General features: G+C 43.9%; 1 protein-coding gene across 2 annotated transcripts in view; it reads left to right on the plus strand.

Annotated features, from left to right (window-relative positions):
• LIN52 (lin-52 DREAM MuvB core complex component) overlaps positions 1–18,021 on the plus strand; it is an 80,719-nt gene that overhangs the window by 55,840 nt on the left and 6,858 nt on the right. Inside the window, exon 6 of one of the 2 annotated variants that reach the window (XM_057370870.1) lies at positions 17,191–17,756. The exons of the other annotated variant lie outside the window; for it this stretch is intronic. Coding sequence (XP_057226853.1) covers positions 17,191–17,216 — 26 coding nt within the window. The 3' untranslated portion in view covers positions 17,217–17,756. Of the gene's footprint in view, positions 1–17,190; positions 17,757–18,021 lie in introns of those variants that run through there. 2 annotated transcript variants of the gene reach the window in all.

The following is an 18,021-nucleotide window of genomic DNA, read 5'->3' on the forward strand; positions in this document are numbered from 1 at the left end:
CCCGCCGTGAGGGGGCAGCGCGGACGGGGCCCCGCCGTGAGGGGGCAGCGCGTACGGGGCCCCGCCGTGAGGGGGCAGCGCGGACGGGGCCCCGCCGGGCCAGGGGCAGCCGCGCTCCGCCACAGCGCAGGGGGGGGCGGCCCTGCTGCTGCCTGGGGGCCCGGGCCTGCAAAAACYCCCCCGGCGCGGGCTTAGCGGGGGGCGTTTGTTCCTGGCGAATACCCGCACCACCGAGCCTCAATGCACCGTCTCGCCCTTGGCATTTGCTCTCCCTGGCTTGCCGTGYGTTCTGCGCTCGTACCCTTCTCGCSTATCTCTGAGAAAGGGACTGAWACACGCCCGGGTCCCTGAGCCAGGCCCAACTCAGTTCTGAGCGCACCAGCTTAATGGTGTGAAGATACATGCGGTTGGAAAAGTGTTTCAACGGACACTAATTACTACCTATAAAAATGAGTCATACTGAATTAACTTTTGTGTGGAATTAACACAATCCCAGAAAGCCCCCATCCATCCTCCAGAGCTCTGTTTGGCGAAGGAGATACATTCCCTGCCGAGGCCAGGGAAGGAGAAGGCTCCTGCCAACTTTTGGATGTCACTGGAGCACAGGACACAGACTGCTCTCCACTGTGCCGGGGCCTACACCGTGCCCAATAAATCCCAGTGAGCACTTGCTTTATCTAAGGGCAAACAGAACACAGTATCCTTCTGAGCTGCAGAGCAGAAGAGCTGGGGGAAAATGCAATTTCATCGTAAAAGTATTGTGCTCAATATTAAAGTGAAAGGTTTTGATTATGCCTAGAAAGTATTTTTTTTTTTTTATGTAGCCAGATTATCACCCAGCGTGCTGGATTTACACTGCATTAGCGATTGTCAAGATTAGAGCAGAATCCCCAGATAACAAACAGGAACACAAGACGTCAATTTATGACATAATAGCAATAGTAATGCAACAATAATCATAGTCTAAAGAAGGATGCAGTGGAGGGCAAGTTGAGTATCTCAGATCTGAAGAGAGAAGCTCCCTGCATTGCATTGGCTTTGATTAAAAATCCCCATTATGTCCATAAGAATAATTTTATACTTTTTCCTCCTGAGAGAGGAAAAACAACAGCCCAGCAGAGGTCTGGAAAAGTCGGTGCATGAAACCACCAGCAATTAGAGGGACAAGTTAGGCGATGCAACCTTGCCCCTGGACCCGCTAAGTGTCTATGCAGGTTAGAGACGCTTCCTGGACCTCCCAAAAGAAGATGCACCTACAACTTGTCATTTCTGTGCCTGAAACTTTTTGGAGCACAAACYCCAAGAGAGGCACCAGGCAGCCCCTGCCCTGCAAAGGGTGTCATTGGCTGGTGCAAGAGAGGCTGCAGAGTTGCCATGCTGGGGAATGAGCTGGGTCCTTGCAGCTGGCCTGACCCTGAGGCATTAGAGACTCCCCCACCTTCCCACTCACATGGTGGCACACRCTGCAGCAGGGTCCCTGAGGCCCCTTTTATTTCCTGCCTGCCCTGTTCTCCGTTGAGTGCTTATTTTACCACAGCAGGAAGCTTGGGCAAGGACCCTTCTGCACAAATAATGCAATAGCCATGGGTCTCAGCATCCCCTCTATCCCCTTGTCAAAACCACCATTTTATCACTAGATCCTTCTGCTGGAAAACCTCTTTTTTGARAATCAGGAACCACTCCTGTATCCTCGCTTCCCTCATTTGTAAGTGGTTTTTTTTTTTCCAGACCCATTTCTCCATCATGTGTCTTCCTTTGGCTGATCCCACTCTTTGGAGTCCAACAGGTCCACCTTCAGAGGATCAGTCTGGGAGGGATGCCCTGCATAATGGTGTCATGGATGGTGACGTGAGCTGCAAGAATACAGCACTCTCCAGTAATTTCCTGTCTATTTGCAGGCATGCTGCAGGTGCACAATGATTTCACCTGCTCATTCCCATTTAGAGCTGGAGCACTCAGACAGCTTACATCAAGGCTGACTAACTATCTATTATTAGCAGTCTTCTTAATCACKCATAACTCTTTTGCTTCTGAAGTTCTCCAGATCTGATCCCTAGATCAGAAAAGCAGTGGTTGCTTTGACTGTGCTGTGTTTGAACAAAAATGACCCAGGGATCTATGAGTTTAAGTGCCCAAGCCACAGAACCCTTATCCCATTATAAACCAAAACTCCATCTTCATGGAAATTAAAGAAAAAAGTCAAAACCAACAGAGAAACAGGCAGTAGAAATCTGTTAGGGCTAGACTGATGGAGCAACTTTAAATGATTCACTGCAAATCAATTGCAACAAGGGCTGAGTTGTTACAGGTAAAGAAATGGTGCTGAGAGAGGCAGTGCTACTGCTGCTGGGGCGCTGCTGTTGCTGCCTGGAGACCTCCCTGCCGAAGGGACTGCATGGTGACCRAGCATGCAAAGCTCTGTACAGCTGAGTGCTGCCTTGCTGGGAAAGCCAGGGGCCTGGCTGGGACTGCACGTGGCCACCTCTTATGGGAGCAAACCTGGGGCYGGTCTGCTGGCTGGAAAGGTACCTCTTGGAGAGGAAAAGGAGGGGTACAGGGGCAAGGTTATAGCAGAGGAATCCAGCAGCTATTCAATTTCAAGATGGAAAAAGATACCTACAGGAATCTCTAACATGGATTGARCTTCACACTCCAGTTGTACCAGACTGCTGTCCTACAGGTAGTGCCCTGGCTGGGAAAATGCTCTTCTCCCCCTTGGCACTGTCAACAAACACACACAAAAAAGCTGGGTAAGCAGTGAAGCTGTGCCATTCTCCGAGTTTGAAAAAGCAAAAGCTATAACCATTTCATTAATTATTTTGGCCAATGAGTTGGAAACAACAGCAGGGAATTCACAATCACCCGCCTGTCATTCTGTCTGTACACAATACTGTTTGCAAGGATCATGGCCACTATCTCATTTACTTTGTGCACTGCCGGAACGTTGAGGCTGGCCATGTTTTGCTTTGGTTGTCCCTTAGCGCACTGCCCTGGCAAGTAGAAGTAGTCTGAGGGGAAAGCATTGCTGCTCTAAACAGTTGTTTCTACGAAAGCCACGATCTTCTCTGGAATTAACAGTTAAGTGGAGAGAGGTGGAGAGTGAGACTTTCCTGACCAATCMCTCTGTCCAGCTGTACTCCATGATTATAAAAATAAAGGACTCAGGTTAGAAAGTACTTACAGCATGCGTATTCTAAACATTGTGATTCTCCTACATATGTTCATTGCAATGCAATCTGCAGAGTTGTAGAGTTGCAGTCTCTCCCCAGCCATGCATGAAACCAACTTCAGTGACAGCTGGGTGACCACTGAAATCAACAGCTYGTCTCCCAGGCCAAGAGTTTTGGGCTCACCTAGAGCAGGCTGCCTGTCCTCAGCTCCTGCTTGCCCTGGGCCCCATGGAAAGGTGCACAGCAGCCTGTCAACATCAGAATTTAAGAAAACTGTGAAGGAAAGTCACAAATTTCAGAACTGTTCACTGTCACACCTGGTGAACAGCCTCATCCTGGCACTGAGGGTATGTCTGCTTAACAAGGTGCAAGCAAGCTGTGTACCTAGGCAGGAATCACCCTGGGGCCAGGAGTAGCCCAAGACAGGAGCCTTGAGGGTGACCAAGAATGAGGTTGAGTGTGGAGATGCTCCAGGCTCCATGCTGCCAGGCAGGAATCAACTGCCAGCCAGAACAAGACACGTCTGTCCCTGCTGGTCTGTGTAGACACACACTCAATAACCATGGCTGCTTCCCAGAGCAAGTTTCTAGGCTTCATTATATTTTTACTTGTCTTGCAAAGGATAGAGCAAGTGCTCTGATAAATGAAGAGAAAAGGCTGCTTGCTTTGCAGGAGATTTATGTGACAGTCTCTCTTTCTCTCTCAGCCCAAGAAATCCGTTGTGCTTTTCCTCACAATTGTCATCCCTGGACAGCTGCAGACAGGGTGCGCTGGACTTGGGGAGTCACGGATGAGGACACTGTCACTGCCCTGGCACTTGTAGCAGTGCTCACCAGCTAAGTGTGGCTGCTACTGAAAAACACTGTGCTGTTTTGTTCTCAGTGTTGCTCCAGTGACCCGAGCTAGCTTTCACAGCCCAGGTGGCGTCAGGAGACCTTTTTATGTATTCAGGAGACCTTATGTATCACTGTCAGTGCCTGTGAGCATGGCTGCTGCACAGTCCCTGCATGTSTCTGTCCCTCACTCGCTGTGGATTCTGAAAAATCTGCAAGGTCTTTTGGTAGGGTCATGATGCTGGATGGGGACATCACTGCTAAGGGGACAGAGGGCACAGAGGACCCTGGGCCAGAGGCTGTGCACATGAAGGCAGCAGTGGGTACAGGACATGCTGCCCAGCATGCTGAACCTGTGGTGGGCAGCAGCAGGGGCCATATGGAAGGTGATGCCAAATGAGGCCATTGAAGCAAAGGCTGCAAATGAGTTTAGTAGACATATTTTGAGGAGAGGGAGGCAGAGGGAGTGGAGAAGAGCAGGAGAAAGGGAGAGCTCAACATCATAGCCAAGAGGGACCTGCCAGGGCCACAAGGCATGGTGAACAGAGCTCCATTTCCCTTCACCCCACACCTTCTCCTGGATTCCTAAGTTAAAGATCCCTCAAAGGGAAGAGGGGACCAAGGTGTCGTGGCCCCTTCTTTGTTTTTAATTACTTCCCATTTTAATCTTGATTTGCATGTCGATCTCTCAGAACTGGGCCAGGGACTCTACAAAGCCCTTGTCAGCAACTCCCCCAATAATAAACAGGAAAAGGCTTAAGGGGCAAATCACTTGCATGTTAATGAGACTGTTTGCTGGAGTCAAGAGAGAAAACAGCAAACAAACAAATGGACTGAATTCCAGCGGCAGCTGTTTGCTCCTTAATCTCGGCTTGTCAGAGCTGCCCTTTGATGGGACACAATCTACACAAACGATTGTGCTAAATCTTCTAATCTACGTCCTCATTATTACATCCCTTCTTACGCATGTAAATCAGGGACAAACTCATTTTAATATTTAGATAGATTATGGAAGGGAAGGGGAGGGGATTGGAGGGGAAAGGAGCTGTTGGTGGTGTCTGCTGCTGCCGGTTAGGAGGGGTGTTAATGAGGAGCACAGGGAGGGGAGCTGTCTGCATAGATCCCAGGGCGGCAGCAGCAGGAGAAGCACCTGTTGTCAAGGCAAAATGGGGAGTATAAAGGAGCAAGAATACTGACAGCTGGGATTCTGGAGAAGACATGGGYGTGGACCAGCACTGGCAAGGTGATGTGACAGGGCACTGAGGAGGACCTCACCCTGGCATTCCCCCAAGCTCTCTACCCATGCATTCAGCCCCTAGCTTTGTCAAGGAGGAAGGTTTGGTATTGTACAGGGGGCTTGGTGGTGGCACAGTGAGAGGTGACAGGGCCCCACTGTGAGGCCACACCAGAGCCCTGGCATCATCCCTGGGTACCTTGCAGTGCAGAGCCTCCTTGCAGCACAGCACTATGGTCTCCCACCCTGCTCAACCTGCCCACTCCTGAAACTGTTAGTGAGCTGAGGATCAGATCAACCAACACGATGGAGMAGCAGGCTAACACCTCACTGCAGAATTCAAAGATGCAGCCTCACTGCCTTCACACAAATGTCATTAGCACTGCAGTTATGATCTTTAATAATGCTCAAAATAATTGCTTTTACAACAAACACAACTGTGGGAAAAAGGGCTCTCCTGCATTTCCCTGCCTCTGGCATCTCCTAATCCAATCGTGAACCTACAACCTGCCCCTTAACCTTTTTCTTCAACTGCAGCAAAGTCATGATTCACCAGCCTTATTTCTCTCAGTCCCTCATCTTCCTCTGCTCCAGCAGAGGCAGTCTTATCGTAAAATAGGAAAAAAAAATTAAAACAACCTGGTTAGTTTGCAAATTCTCCATTGACCTCACACTTGTGAAGGAAGGGTGTGCACAAGATAAGCAGTGGCTTGGTGCACAAAAGATGAGTACAGAAGAACAGCAGAGGCAAGTAGGAAAATAATCTAAAAGGCCAAGCATAAAATAAGTTTGTAAGTGGCAGGATAATCAAAGGGAACAAGAAATSATTCTGTAAATTCATTAGTACCAAGAGGAAGAATAAGCAAAATATTGGATCTCTGCTCAACAGGGAGTGAAAATTATTGACAGAGGATAATATTAGAGAAACTAGTAACAGTGATAAAGAAGTAAAATCTTGGCATAGAGTAAGAAAAGTGTATAGGAGAGGTAATGTTATCGAACCAGATGCATTCAGATTTATTTGGCATAACGAGCTTCATTGAAGGTGCTTAGAAATTTGGCTACAGCAGTCTCAGAGTCAGTAGTGGCTCTCTTCCAGAGTCTGTAGAGATGTGGTGGAGTACAGGAAAATCACTGGAAATGCTCTTATAAGAGTGAAGGAAAGGKTGATGGGTAATTATAGACCAATCAGCTCAATTCCCTTTTCCATTAAAATTTTGGAATAAACCATCTAGTTATCTCTGAATATCAAAGGCTAAAATGAGACAATCAATTGTTTTCAGTGTGCATTTGTCAACAATCAGTCCCTTCCARTCAATTTCTTGCTGTCGCATGGCAAGAGGTCTTGTAGGTAAAGAAGGAACAGAAGATGTTGTGTATCTTTACTTCCGTGAGCTGTTTAGGCTCTGTTTCAAAAGCTATTCTTATGAGTAAACTACGGAAATATAAATTAGCAGAAACTAATGTTAGATAGATGAAAAATTAGTTGAAAAATGTGCTCAGCAAATAGTCCTCAGTGTTTTACTATAAAAATAAAGGACGTATTGAGAATAGCTCCAGCTCTGGGTCTGGTTCTGCTCACTGATTGAACTAACAACATGGATGACAAAAGAGGGAGTGGGCACATCAGGAAGACACAGACCTGGAAGGCACATTAAGAACAGCGAAGGTAAGACTTAGCATTCAAAATCATCTTGACAACTTTAGAAAGTGGTGAAAAAACGTAGATGCAAATCAGTAAGAAACCATGCAATGAATGTGATGTAGAAAGAATGAAATTCAACCCCCATAAACAGGGGTTGGAAAACAACTTGTTATGCAGCAATTCTTCCAAAAAAAAGCAGTAGGGGTTAGAAGGGATTACAAGTCCTGTCAGAAATAGTATAGTGTTGCAAATAAATAAAACCTCCTACTGTAAAGAATAGCTAAGACTACAGCTGTTAAGACCTCTGAAAATTTTCTTTCCTTGTATTCAGCATTGTTGAGACTTCAGATGATGTACTGAACCCAGTTTTGGCATTGTCTTTCTAAGTGGACTCCTTGGTGAGGGACTAATGGAGGGCAATGAAAATTATCACAGATCTGAGACATGTCCTGCAAGGAAAGAAGTGGTGCCATGTAACTTGAAGAGGGAAGACAGAGAGAGGGTAAAAGAAAACCCCCAGGCATGAAAGTTGTACAGGAAGAAGGAAAAAAAGCTGCCCTCTTGTGCCCATGGCACAGGAAATTGTAGCATGAAAGGTCTGTGTTAGACATTAGGAGCAAAATTAAGAAAAATTAGCGGGGGGAGCAAAGGAGACTGCAAGGGAGACTCTGGAAGAAATTACTTGTCTGTCAAGAATGACATGGCAGCTTCTCTGCGTTCCCACTAGTCCCAGTTTTCTAGCATTCCATCCCATTTCTGACATCCACCATCGAACCTTCAGCAGTGTTTGATATACAAGTACACAGAGAGAGACAAGGCATGAGGAAATGATACTGGTTCACTGAACAAATCACTGCTCTTGTCCCTCACACCCCCCTGTATTCTTACTAGCCAGGAATGATGACCAGATGGAGACCTGAAAAATGATGGAAACCCAAAGAGCTGACTGAACTCTAGAGATGGACAAAATATTGGCCCTTACCATCTTCTGGAGCCTGGATAAAGGAAAAGAGCAGGGGTGTGCSACTCAGATCACAGCAATGTCAGCCCATAACTGATTAAGCACTGATGTGAGAGTTAAACGAGTGGTGTGACCATCTGCTTCCCTATCACCACCAGATAACCAACCTAATTGCTGGTACCACTCCTCCCTGCTAGGAAAACTAAATCAAGTGATGCCTTGAAGACTTACAATAAACTGTGTATGTACCTTAACAGAAATATCTATTTCTGCAACATTTCCTTGGGGAAATCTAGAGAGGTTGTAAATGTATGAGGTTGGCATGAGTATCCACTACAACTAATGGAATTTCAGGTAAAGGCTGAAAWTTTTTTCCTTCAGCCTTTGTCTCTATTCCCAGCTCTTTTCAGTCGGTATGATTGTGCTTCATCAGCTTCTTTCCTTGGCCCTACATTCTTAATCACGAAATATAAGTGTAGGACCATTTATGTTGGAAAAGACTTTTAATATCATTGAGTCCAACCATTTACCCAGCACTAAACCATGCCCCTAAAGCCCACATCTACCTGTCTTATAAATACCTCCGGCATGGTGCTTCAACCACTTCCCTGTTCAGCCTGTTCCAGTGCTTGGCAACCCCTTCCATGAAGAAATTTTTCTTAATATCCAATCTAAACCTCCCGTGGTACAACCTGGAGCCATTTCCCCTTTTCCTATTCCTTGCTCCTTGAGAGAAAAGACTAAATGTCACCTGTCTACAACCTCCTGCCAGGTAGTTGTACAGAACCACAAGGTCCCTCCTGAGCCCCGTTTTCCCCAGGCTAAGCAACCCCAGCTCCCTCAGGTGCTCCCCACAGGACTTGTGCTCCAGACCCATCACCAGCTCCATTGCCTTTCTCTGGACATGCTCCAGCTCCTTAATGTCTTTCTTATAGTGAGTGGCCTAGAACTGGGCACAAGACTCAAGGTGTACCCTCACCAGTGCTGAGTACAGGGGACAATCACTACTCTGRTCCTGCTGGACACACTATTGTATTGCTGATACAAACCAGGATGCTTGTATCATACACTTGTATCACACTTGATGCTCCACACATCCTTGTCTGTCTGAGGAGCACAAACCCTTTCATTTTAGATCAGAGACAGACCATGAGACCTGACAGACCAGAGACAGACCTTGGCCAGATGGGCCTTGGACTGGTATCCATTATATCTGGGATTAAAGGTGGACACATTCTCAGGATCCATCTTTGAGTCACTACGAGAAGCTCACCATTGTGTTCTAGATGTCGTGCTGATTCTCACGTTGCATTGTCTGCCAAGCCAGGATATTAGCTCTGGTCTTCAAAGCTCTCTCAGAGTCAATTATGTCTGAGTCTGCATTTTCATCACAGCCCACCTGCTCCTTTGGGAAAATGCAGTTGACTAAGTCCATGATGAAGTGAGGGAAACTGGAGATTAAATGGAGATAAATGTCAGCGAGGTTTGGCTACTGAATAAGTTTGTAAAGGAAATACACTACCCCAGACTGGATAAGTTTAGGATGCACAGCAGTGCTCCATTTCTCATGAAGCTTTTCCACTATAACAGAAAAGAGGGCTTAATATTTCAAAATATGATAAAACAAACAAGCGAATGTAATTGTCCCTTCTTAATGGASTGTATCACAAATTACTAAATTAGTTTAATGGTCATAAGGAAAACTGGTTTGAAACCCTAAGACATCTAGCAGCCCTCAATAAGCTACGGGAGAGCAGTATCAGARAAGACACAGAGCATACAGAAGATTGCAGGAAAACATGTCAAAGAGGTTGGCACATTATGTAGGAGTTTCCTGCCTTCACTGGGATTTATATGAGCCAAGCAGGTAGGATGCAAGGAGTCAGCAGCATTGCACAGCTCCTCTGTCCTGCAGTGGTGGCTACCATCAGTATGAGGGCAAGTGTGTGAGAGTGAAAATTTCTAATCTATTAAATGCTCCCCATGACAGGGTTCCCACAGTTCTACCAGCTGGGAAAATGTCTACAGTTTAACATCATCCATCCCCTCTCAATGCTTACCTTTATCCTGTGCATAGGTGACCTGTGATCTGCCTTTCACTTAGTGAACAGCACTCCTTTTCCTGGTGCTAGCCCAAGTCTTAGTCTTCCTCATGAAATTTTGTACCTTTCTGGTACTTGAGGAATTACTACTCCTCTCTCTTCAGTTATCTGTTAAGTCAGACACATCTCTGCATGGTTCACAGACCAAAACCTCAAGTTCCAAAGCATTTTCTTTCCTCTTTTCTTATCTACACTCTGTGCAGTTTATCAGTGTTTCCTTAAAAAATGGGACTGCAAAACTGCACAGAAAATTTGAGTTTTAACACTGGAGAAATATAACATTAATAGGCTGCTCCACAATGTCATGTTTCTGAATGTGGAGCTGTCTCAATCTTTTTTAGAGCTTTGTCAAATTGCAAATGTACATTATGATCACACCAAACTATTATGCCTAGCGGTTCACACTGCCTTGCTGTCTGTCTCTGAGGCACATTTTTTGGCTCTGGGATTTTTCCCTTACATCAGTTTGCTGAGTTGACTCCCTCCTATGTTCTCTATGCTGCAGCACTCCGGTCCTCTTCCCCTGATAGCATGAATTCTCCCCACTCAGTATCCTGCAAATGGCATTAATACACAGCCTGTTGAGCTTTCTTCATTGTTTGTGAAGAGTTGAAGAAGGGTCGATTTAAGCCCCCCTTGCTGAAAACATTTGTACCARCCTTGTAGTTGCACTCAGTCATTTGGCTGCATTCTCTTTGTCAGTGATAACTCCAATCTGAAAATTCACAATAATTTTTCCAATGGCAATTTCACATTTTGCTAATTAGAGCCTTAAGAACAGACCTGAAAAGGGAATTTTTTAATCAACAAAAAATCTCTTGTGGAGCTGAACAAAGCCCAGTGTATTTCTGACACTGGGCAAGAAGGTCATTTGAACCAGTTTAATTTCATTTGCAATGAAATTAATGAATATTCTTGGCAATTCGACCTGAATTTATTTTGACAAACAAATCTTGGGAGTAGTCTTCCCACACACTGAATGCATCTATGGTGTTCCCTTCCTSCAACAGTTCCATAATACTAAGACAATTCAGTATGTATGGTAAAATTCCTCCTGTTATGATAGAGTGATGGAAATTAGATTTTTGCTATGGCAATTGAGTTAAGCATTCTTTCCCCCTTTGGAAGATAAATTTAACTATCATGCTTCTTTCTTCAGCACCTAGCTCTGTGGCATCCAAATGYAGTAGAAAAGTAATACAACCACAGCCCAGAACAAGAACTTCATTTTAATCTTCCCTTGTTCTGAGGCAGAGGAATATGCAGTTGTGCTGTTCCATTACTTGCAGAAGCAGAGTAATACCTCGCCTCCCTTATGGTGGGACCCACCTTACTTAACTTCAGATGCCCACACCTGAGCTAGTCCTGGGCTACTTCTGTAGTCAATATCTATCTCATCAATAAAGTCAATGGAGATGCAATTCTCCCAATCCAGTGTAGACACTGGTATCAAGGTAACATAAACCATGTCCTAGGCTCTATTGAGCCTATTGGTCAAAGTCCTCTGGCTAGAATGGACATGCCCAAAATAGGCTCCCTACCCTGTAGGTATTCACGCTGGGTCTGATGGATCCCACAGCCACATTGTGTTCTCTYTCTGGACAGTATTTGACTCCATTTCTCCATTTGCTCATTCTGATAGTTCCTATATGGATAACAATAAGCCAGAATCTTGGAGCAGTTCTTTCACATTGCTGCTACCACAATGCTTTAGTCCAGTTCCTCTGTGGTGCTTGGCTACTGCCTTTGATCATAGAACCTCTCTTTGAAGTCTATCTACATGAGTTTTCCCTGATTTCAAAATTTAGAGTTTGGGACGAGCAATGAAAGATTAGACTGATTAGACCATGTCTGTCACAGAGCAGAGAAGCACTTGAAACATAAAAAATAACCCCCAGGGTTCCACTCAGGCCTGCATGAGGTACTAGGCTTGGCAGCCAGCTGGTGTTCTGAGTTGAAGCAGCTCCTTCACTGCTGCTACCACCCTATGGTCAGGTCAGTGCAGCACTGGGATCTCACACTGTAAAGCATGAAAAAATCTGGGTTAGAAACATCCTCTCCCTGGGAGGCACCTCCAGGTGCTGATTTGGCCACTGTTTTCAGCCTTCAGAGAAATGATGTKCAATGCAGGTTTGTCCCTCAGGTAAAGTGAGAGAGCTCAGGCTTGTTGGCCTCTTGTATACATAATACACAAATATTCCTAGCCTCCCCCCTCACACCTGAGTACTTCCAGGGAGCAAGGGCAGCTTTTGGAGACTCCTCATTAGGTCACCGGCCTTGGGAGTTGAAATTTCCCCTCCCCCACCTTTGTACACAACTGTTCCTCATTTACATAAATTATCTCTATTCAATTATCTGTCCAGATGTCCAAATTGTGCCACCAATGATCTGTGAATGAATTAAAAATGGAATATAATTTAATAATAACTGATTAGAAGGAGATTAGTTGTTATATAAAAAGCAAAAACCAAGAGATAGCTAGTTGCCCTTAATCCGAGCCAATCCACAGTAATTATAGAAATACAGTCTCGCTTGCTCTCCTTGCCATTTCTCTTCTTCTCCCCCCACATTTTCTCTCTTTCTCCTTTTCCCTTTTCTCTCTGTCCTTTCTTTCCTCTCTCTCTTTCTCCCCCCTTTCTTTTTTGTTTATTGGTCTCCATCCTCCTGTGCCTTCTCTCCACTTTCTCCTGATTATAACTACCTACGTCAACAGAGTCAAAGCCCCTCCGGCTGCTGATGCACCCGTGTAGCTGGGGATGTCCTGGCAGGTCCAACCAGCAATAGCTTTCAGCTGCATTAACATCCTGTCTTTCAAACCACGTTAATAACGGTGTCTTTATACTCTCACTTTTCTCTTAAACATTTACGGAATCAATTTTTTCCCCTAGGTTCCTAAGKCAGGCTCCTTAAAGATTTCCCTCTTCTTGTCTTTTGGTGTCATGCAGAGCAATTTCTATAYTGTGCTGGATGTTATAAAATCGTAAGCAGCACAGAGGCTTTGGCTCCTCCTCTTGCACCAGCAAGAACCAGCAGCAAGTCCSTGAGCCCTGACAGTGTCTCTTCTAGAGAAGAGCACCCAGACTTTTCCAGGAAATTTGCAATGGGATTTTTTCATTGATATCTTCTCCTCTCTCAAGGATACAACCAAAATATTCCAGAACCAAGCTGAGATAGTGCCACACTTAGTATAAGAGGTGGAAAAAATTGGAGAGAAAAATGCAGCACCTTTTTACCTGAATGCTCCATGGGGATCCCCCACCTTGTCTAATAGAGCTCTCTCCCTCCCTCCTGGCTGCGACCCACCTATGTCAGCTGGGACTTCTGGTGCAAACCTCTACTGCTCACTGTGATTTGCAATGGCATGAGGCTGAATAACTAAAAACTATTATTAGTTTATTTTTATTCCTCTTGTAAATTAGAACAAGAAAAAACATYGTTTGCTGATGTGAGTGGACAATTTATTATGGGTGATTTCATAACACAATTTGGAAATTATCAGTCAGTAATAGCCTAAGTCAAACTTACCCACTAGTGCAACATGGGGCCTGTCAGATATGATAGTGATGCTTGGGGATATTGCTTACAGACACACTCTTACAACWAAAATGAAGCTGAAAACTGAGACATATTCACTGTCATAGACTCATCTACCTGTATTCAGATATAAGATACTTAAAACCTGCAGTGTCTTGGCTTGCTATGTGAATGCAGTCTTTCTGAATTAAAAGCCCTGCTCTCCCTTCAGACATCACCCTTAAGAGCAGTGCTCACAGCTGCAAGTTCCCTTTTGCCTCTTCTAAGGACTAAGCCATCTGCAATTGGTTGGCTCGACCAGAGATGGGAGACTGAAGGTTTAAGGCCCAGAGACCAAACTTAGATGATTTATACTACACAGACAGATGAAATATAATACTATACAGACGATGTTGATGAGCTCACTGATGACACTGTGATGGCAGCTGCTAGTTACTTTACTCTTTAATGCACCTTTTATTTCTTTAAAATAGAAGGATATTTCTAGCCATAAAGGATGTTAATGTTAATACTACAGCTTCGCCAAGAACTAGCAAATGTTTCACAAAGTAAGAGTTGAAAATGTTAGCATCAAGAACCCCCAACCATTTCAAAAGCAGTAGAAATTAATTAATACAAAATGTGAAAAGTTTTGAATGAGTCATTCAACTCCTTTCATTAGCACAAATGTAAATGTGAAGATTTATTTTGTCATTCCAGTAAAATGCAGTTTGGGTCAATTCTCTTGTTTTTTCTGTGGAAACACTACCCTGACTTTCAAAAATGCTTATGAAGGTTTATTCTGGTGAGCTAGTTTGTGTGAGTGCTGGAAGCACACAGTATTTATTCCCTGTTTAGCTGGTAACTCCAGAACAGRCTGCCAGTTCCCAAGGAAGCTGATCAAGAGCTAGTTAAGGTAACACATTTCATTTACAGGTCACTGCAGCTAAAATAGTTCATTAACTGTAATTTCTGTGTTGTTGCTAAATGTTGTGATGCTGCCTTGCATATCACTATGTTTGTGCTTTTCACACAGACCTTTAAAAGTCAAGACAGTACAGAATCAAGAAAATTCCAGTTTTTATTAAAACATATTTCCACTAGCACTGCTGATGCAAAAGGTTTGATGACACCAGCTGGAGCTATTTTAATCAGAAAAAACTAAAAGAAGTTTAGTACATTATTTAAAGCCTTCTACAATTGTCAACCTAATATATTTATTTTTATGGACTTAATTAAAAAACTTTGGACTCTTGGGCTTTTGCAGGGAGCATTTTTATGTTTTGATAATTAAAATATTACCACCCTGTGGCTAGAAAACRTGTTCAGCAGACTTTGAAAGATATTATTTACATATGATTTGGCTTTGATAGTCTTATTTTTTTTAGTAATATTTTACTCACAAGTAGTTCAATTGGCTTCTATGATAATGTGAGGAGAGGTAGCAAATCTGTCCTCTAGGTTAATTCAAGACAAGCCATAGTTACTGAAGGTGTATTAATGATTTCTGGTTTGAAAAAAGTATTTTTCTGTTTTGTAAATCCATCTCTGAAGCCCACATGAAAATGTTTTGTACCTTAGTATTTCTGTTGCAGAGATTCAAATTTAAATGGATTATTGAAATGTTTCTTTGCTGTTAATTTTCCCAGGTTTAGATTTACGTTAGAGGAACTAACTGGAGTGTGAACTGGAAGCATGATCAAACCCTTAACACACGTTACCTTTTTATTCTCCCCCTTTTTTGCATTGTTTCCATCAGGCTTTTGCTATCTGCTTTTCTAGTGTCCATTAGCCTCTTGAGCAGCCTTAGTTTGCAGTTGGTTTTCTTGATGAGAAATCAAGAGAGAGATCTTCAGGAAAATGAGTTCATTTACAACAAATCTAAGAACAAATTGCAGTGTTCAGTTTCATTTTTTAGGCTGGGTTTTGTTAGGTGTCTGCAAACAAAAGGCAGTGCCATGGCATGAGCAGAGGCACCCAGGAGCACTACAGTCCTGTCCTACCATAACTTCTTTAGATGACAGTGAATTTTAAAACACCAAAGCCAGGTGATTTCTCCAGGATCTTTTCCAGGTGATGTTCCTACACGTCACCCATGAGGGACAGCAGTGCCAGCCTGTGCCATTGGCTTTGCCCAGCCTCAGCCCTGGGCAGCAAGCACTGCTTTCTTTCCAGGGCCTGTAAACACCACAGCTCAGTTAGAGCGCTTCCTTATCTCTTTAACCTGCTCTCATCTAACAAGCATGCATGGCTCACTTCCCTGGGCTCCATCTCTGCCACACAAACCAAACCTCTGGCAGGTGGCTGAGCCAGCTTTGCCTGTGCTGTTCCACACAAAAACACTGACAGAGGCTTCTCCCATCCCAGGCTATCAAAATGCTGTTTAAAGCCATCTCAGTTCAACTGTAAAGAGTCCAAGGAGTGAGACTGTGGCATTTTCAAGAATCCCATGCTGATGTGAAGGTGGGCTGCTCAGCTCCACACGAGGATGAAGGCAGAGATGTATTGCTAAGCAGAGGCTATTTTGCAACAGAATAGGGCAAGTTTTCCAGCAAAATGGGATGCATATTAGAAGATATTATACAAGGATGCAAGATGAGAAAGAGGCTCGGGAATGTTCACAAACAATGGACCTGTCCCAAGCAACCTGGGATACACATGAGATATTCCAGCTGCTAATGTAGACTCCAAAGAAACAAGAGGCCACCCTGGGCTCATTTTACCTCCTCTATCCTTTGGCTCACCAAGGGCAAAGCAAAGGGATTATGAGATTCCCGTGGTTCAAATCAAAATGTAAGTGACACCTATAGGCAGATGCCTGGGCAGCCAGAGCACAGCCCTCCTCCCTGCTGTGGCAGCAGGGGTGGCATGGTGTCACCATGGGTCACAGTGAGCCTCCACACAGCCCAGCTTTACAGGGTYATGGAACACGTTGTGTTGGAAGGGACCCACAAGGATCACCACAGTCCARCTCCTGGCTTGGGAATGTCTCCTGTTTAGACCCAATTAGGGTTGTCCAGATAGGGGAATCTTTTGACTCCATCTCTTCACCCTGATTTCCCATTACTACATTTGATGGTGGCTCCGAGGACTTTTTTTTTAACTTTTTTTTTTTTTTTTTTATTTTTTTTGACATTTCATGGGTCTAACTGCCCTGCAGGTTATTCATTCATTACTCCTAATGACAGGGGGACACTGGGAGGCACTAAAAACAGTTGGTGCTGACGACTTGGCACTTCCACGGTAGATGTTTAGGGCAATTTCTTTGGATTAGCTCTTCTCTGGATCAAGGACCCATTAGCAGCTGGAGGGTTTTGRAAGTGGGGGCTCAAACCACATCATCTTCCAATCCTGCTTCATCTGCAAAGACATCAGGTTGAGCCTCCTACGACCCTTGTGCAACACAGAGTGCAGCAACAGAGGCGACTGGAATGTTTTCAGCTGGAAGGCTCCCTGGATCCAAAAGGCAGGTTATTCTGTGTGGACAGACTCATTAGTCATCAAGTCTGACCTGAGCCGAGACTGCAAGGTTTGTCTGTGCTGGAGCATGTATTTTAGAAGGTCTAAGTGGGAAAGACCATTCCTCAGGTAAACAGTTTTAATGYGAGGGTATCAGACATGGCTGTAAATCAGATCCTCTCATACTGTGGACAATTCTAGCATTGCAAATATTTTCTCTCCATGTAGTTTTAAAATGCTGTTTTTGCAACTTATTCTTTTTTTTTTTACTAGTCTTACAGGTCATCAGCAACAACTGACAGCAAGCAATGCCTGCAGTATACAGACACTGTGATTGACAATGGAGACAGTGAATCCTATTTTATATTTTGAAATCATTAAGGTCATCAGAAACTTCATGGCACATGAAATATTTCACACTTTTGGCAGCGTGAAGATTTTCTGCTGTGTTATAATAGAAGGATTTTCCATCAATTTAGTATTTACTCAGTACTATGTAGCAAATGTACTTAACAGTTTGAAAATTAAAATGAAAATAGATTTAAACGATTTTTCATGCTATAATGTGATAGTAGTAGAATAATATAAAATGAAAATGCATAAATTAACATAAGAAAATACATTTCAGAACAATTTTGTAAAACAAACTGGTTCAAAATATATTGCTCTAGGGATTTCTGTAAGCATCTATGTATTTTTCTGTCGAGAGCCCAAATACTTCCATCCAAAGAGGTTTTTTTTAAACAAGAAGCTGTTTTTAAAATGCCTTGCTTACTCTACTAATTAGTSTCACTGTGAAAAACACAGGCCTTATATTAATACTAACATTTAATTAAATTMATTATTAATTAATTAGCTTGACCTTCTCGTGCTAAATCCTGTTATGTCTTTGTCTGATAAAGAATCTTCCATCTTCTGATAGTGTCTCTCCGAACTGCTTACAGAGGTGTCCAAGCCACCTCCTAATTTTCCCACCTGAAGCTGAATAGATTGAGCTTCTTAATTTTCACCGTATGGCAGGTTTTCCGGTTCATGGGCTGTTCATGAAGCTCTTATCTGAATAACTTGCAGTTCTTTGGTGCTTTTCAGGTTTGTTTTTTTTTT

This window comes from Malurus melanocephalus, unplaced genomic scaffold (genome assembly GCF_030028575.1).
Source record: "Malurus melanocephalus ecotype Western Australia unplaced genomic scaffold, MMel_1.1 scaffold_0, whole genome shotgun sequence".
NCBI classification, from domain to species: domain Eukaryota; kingdom Metazoa; phylum Chordata; class Aves; order Passeriformes; family Maluridae; genus Malurus; species Malurus melanocephalus.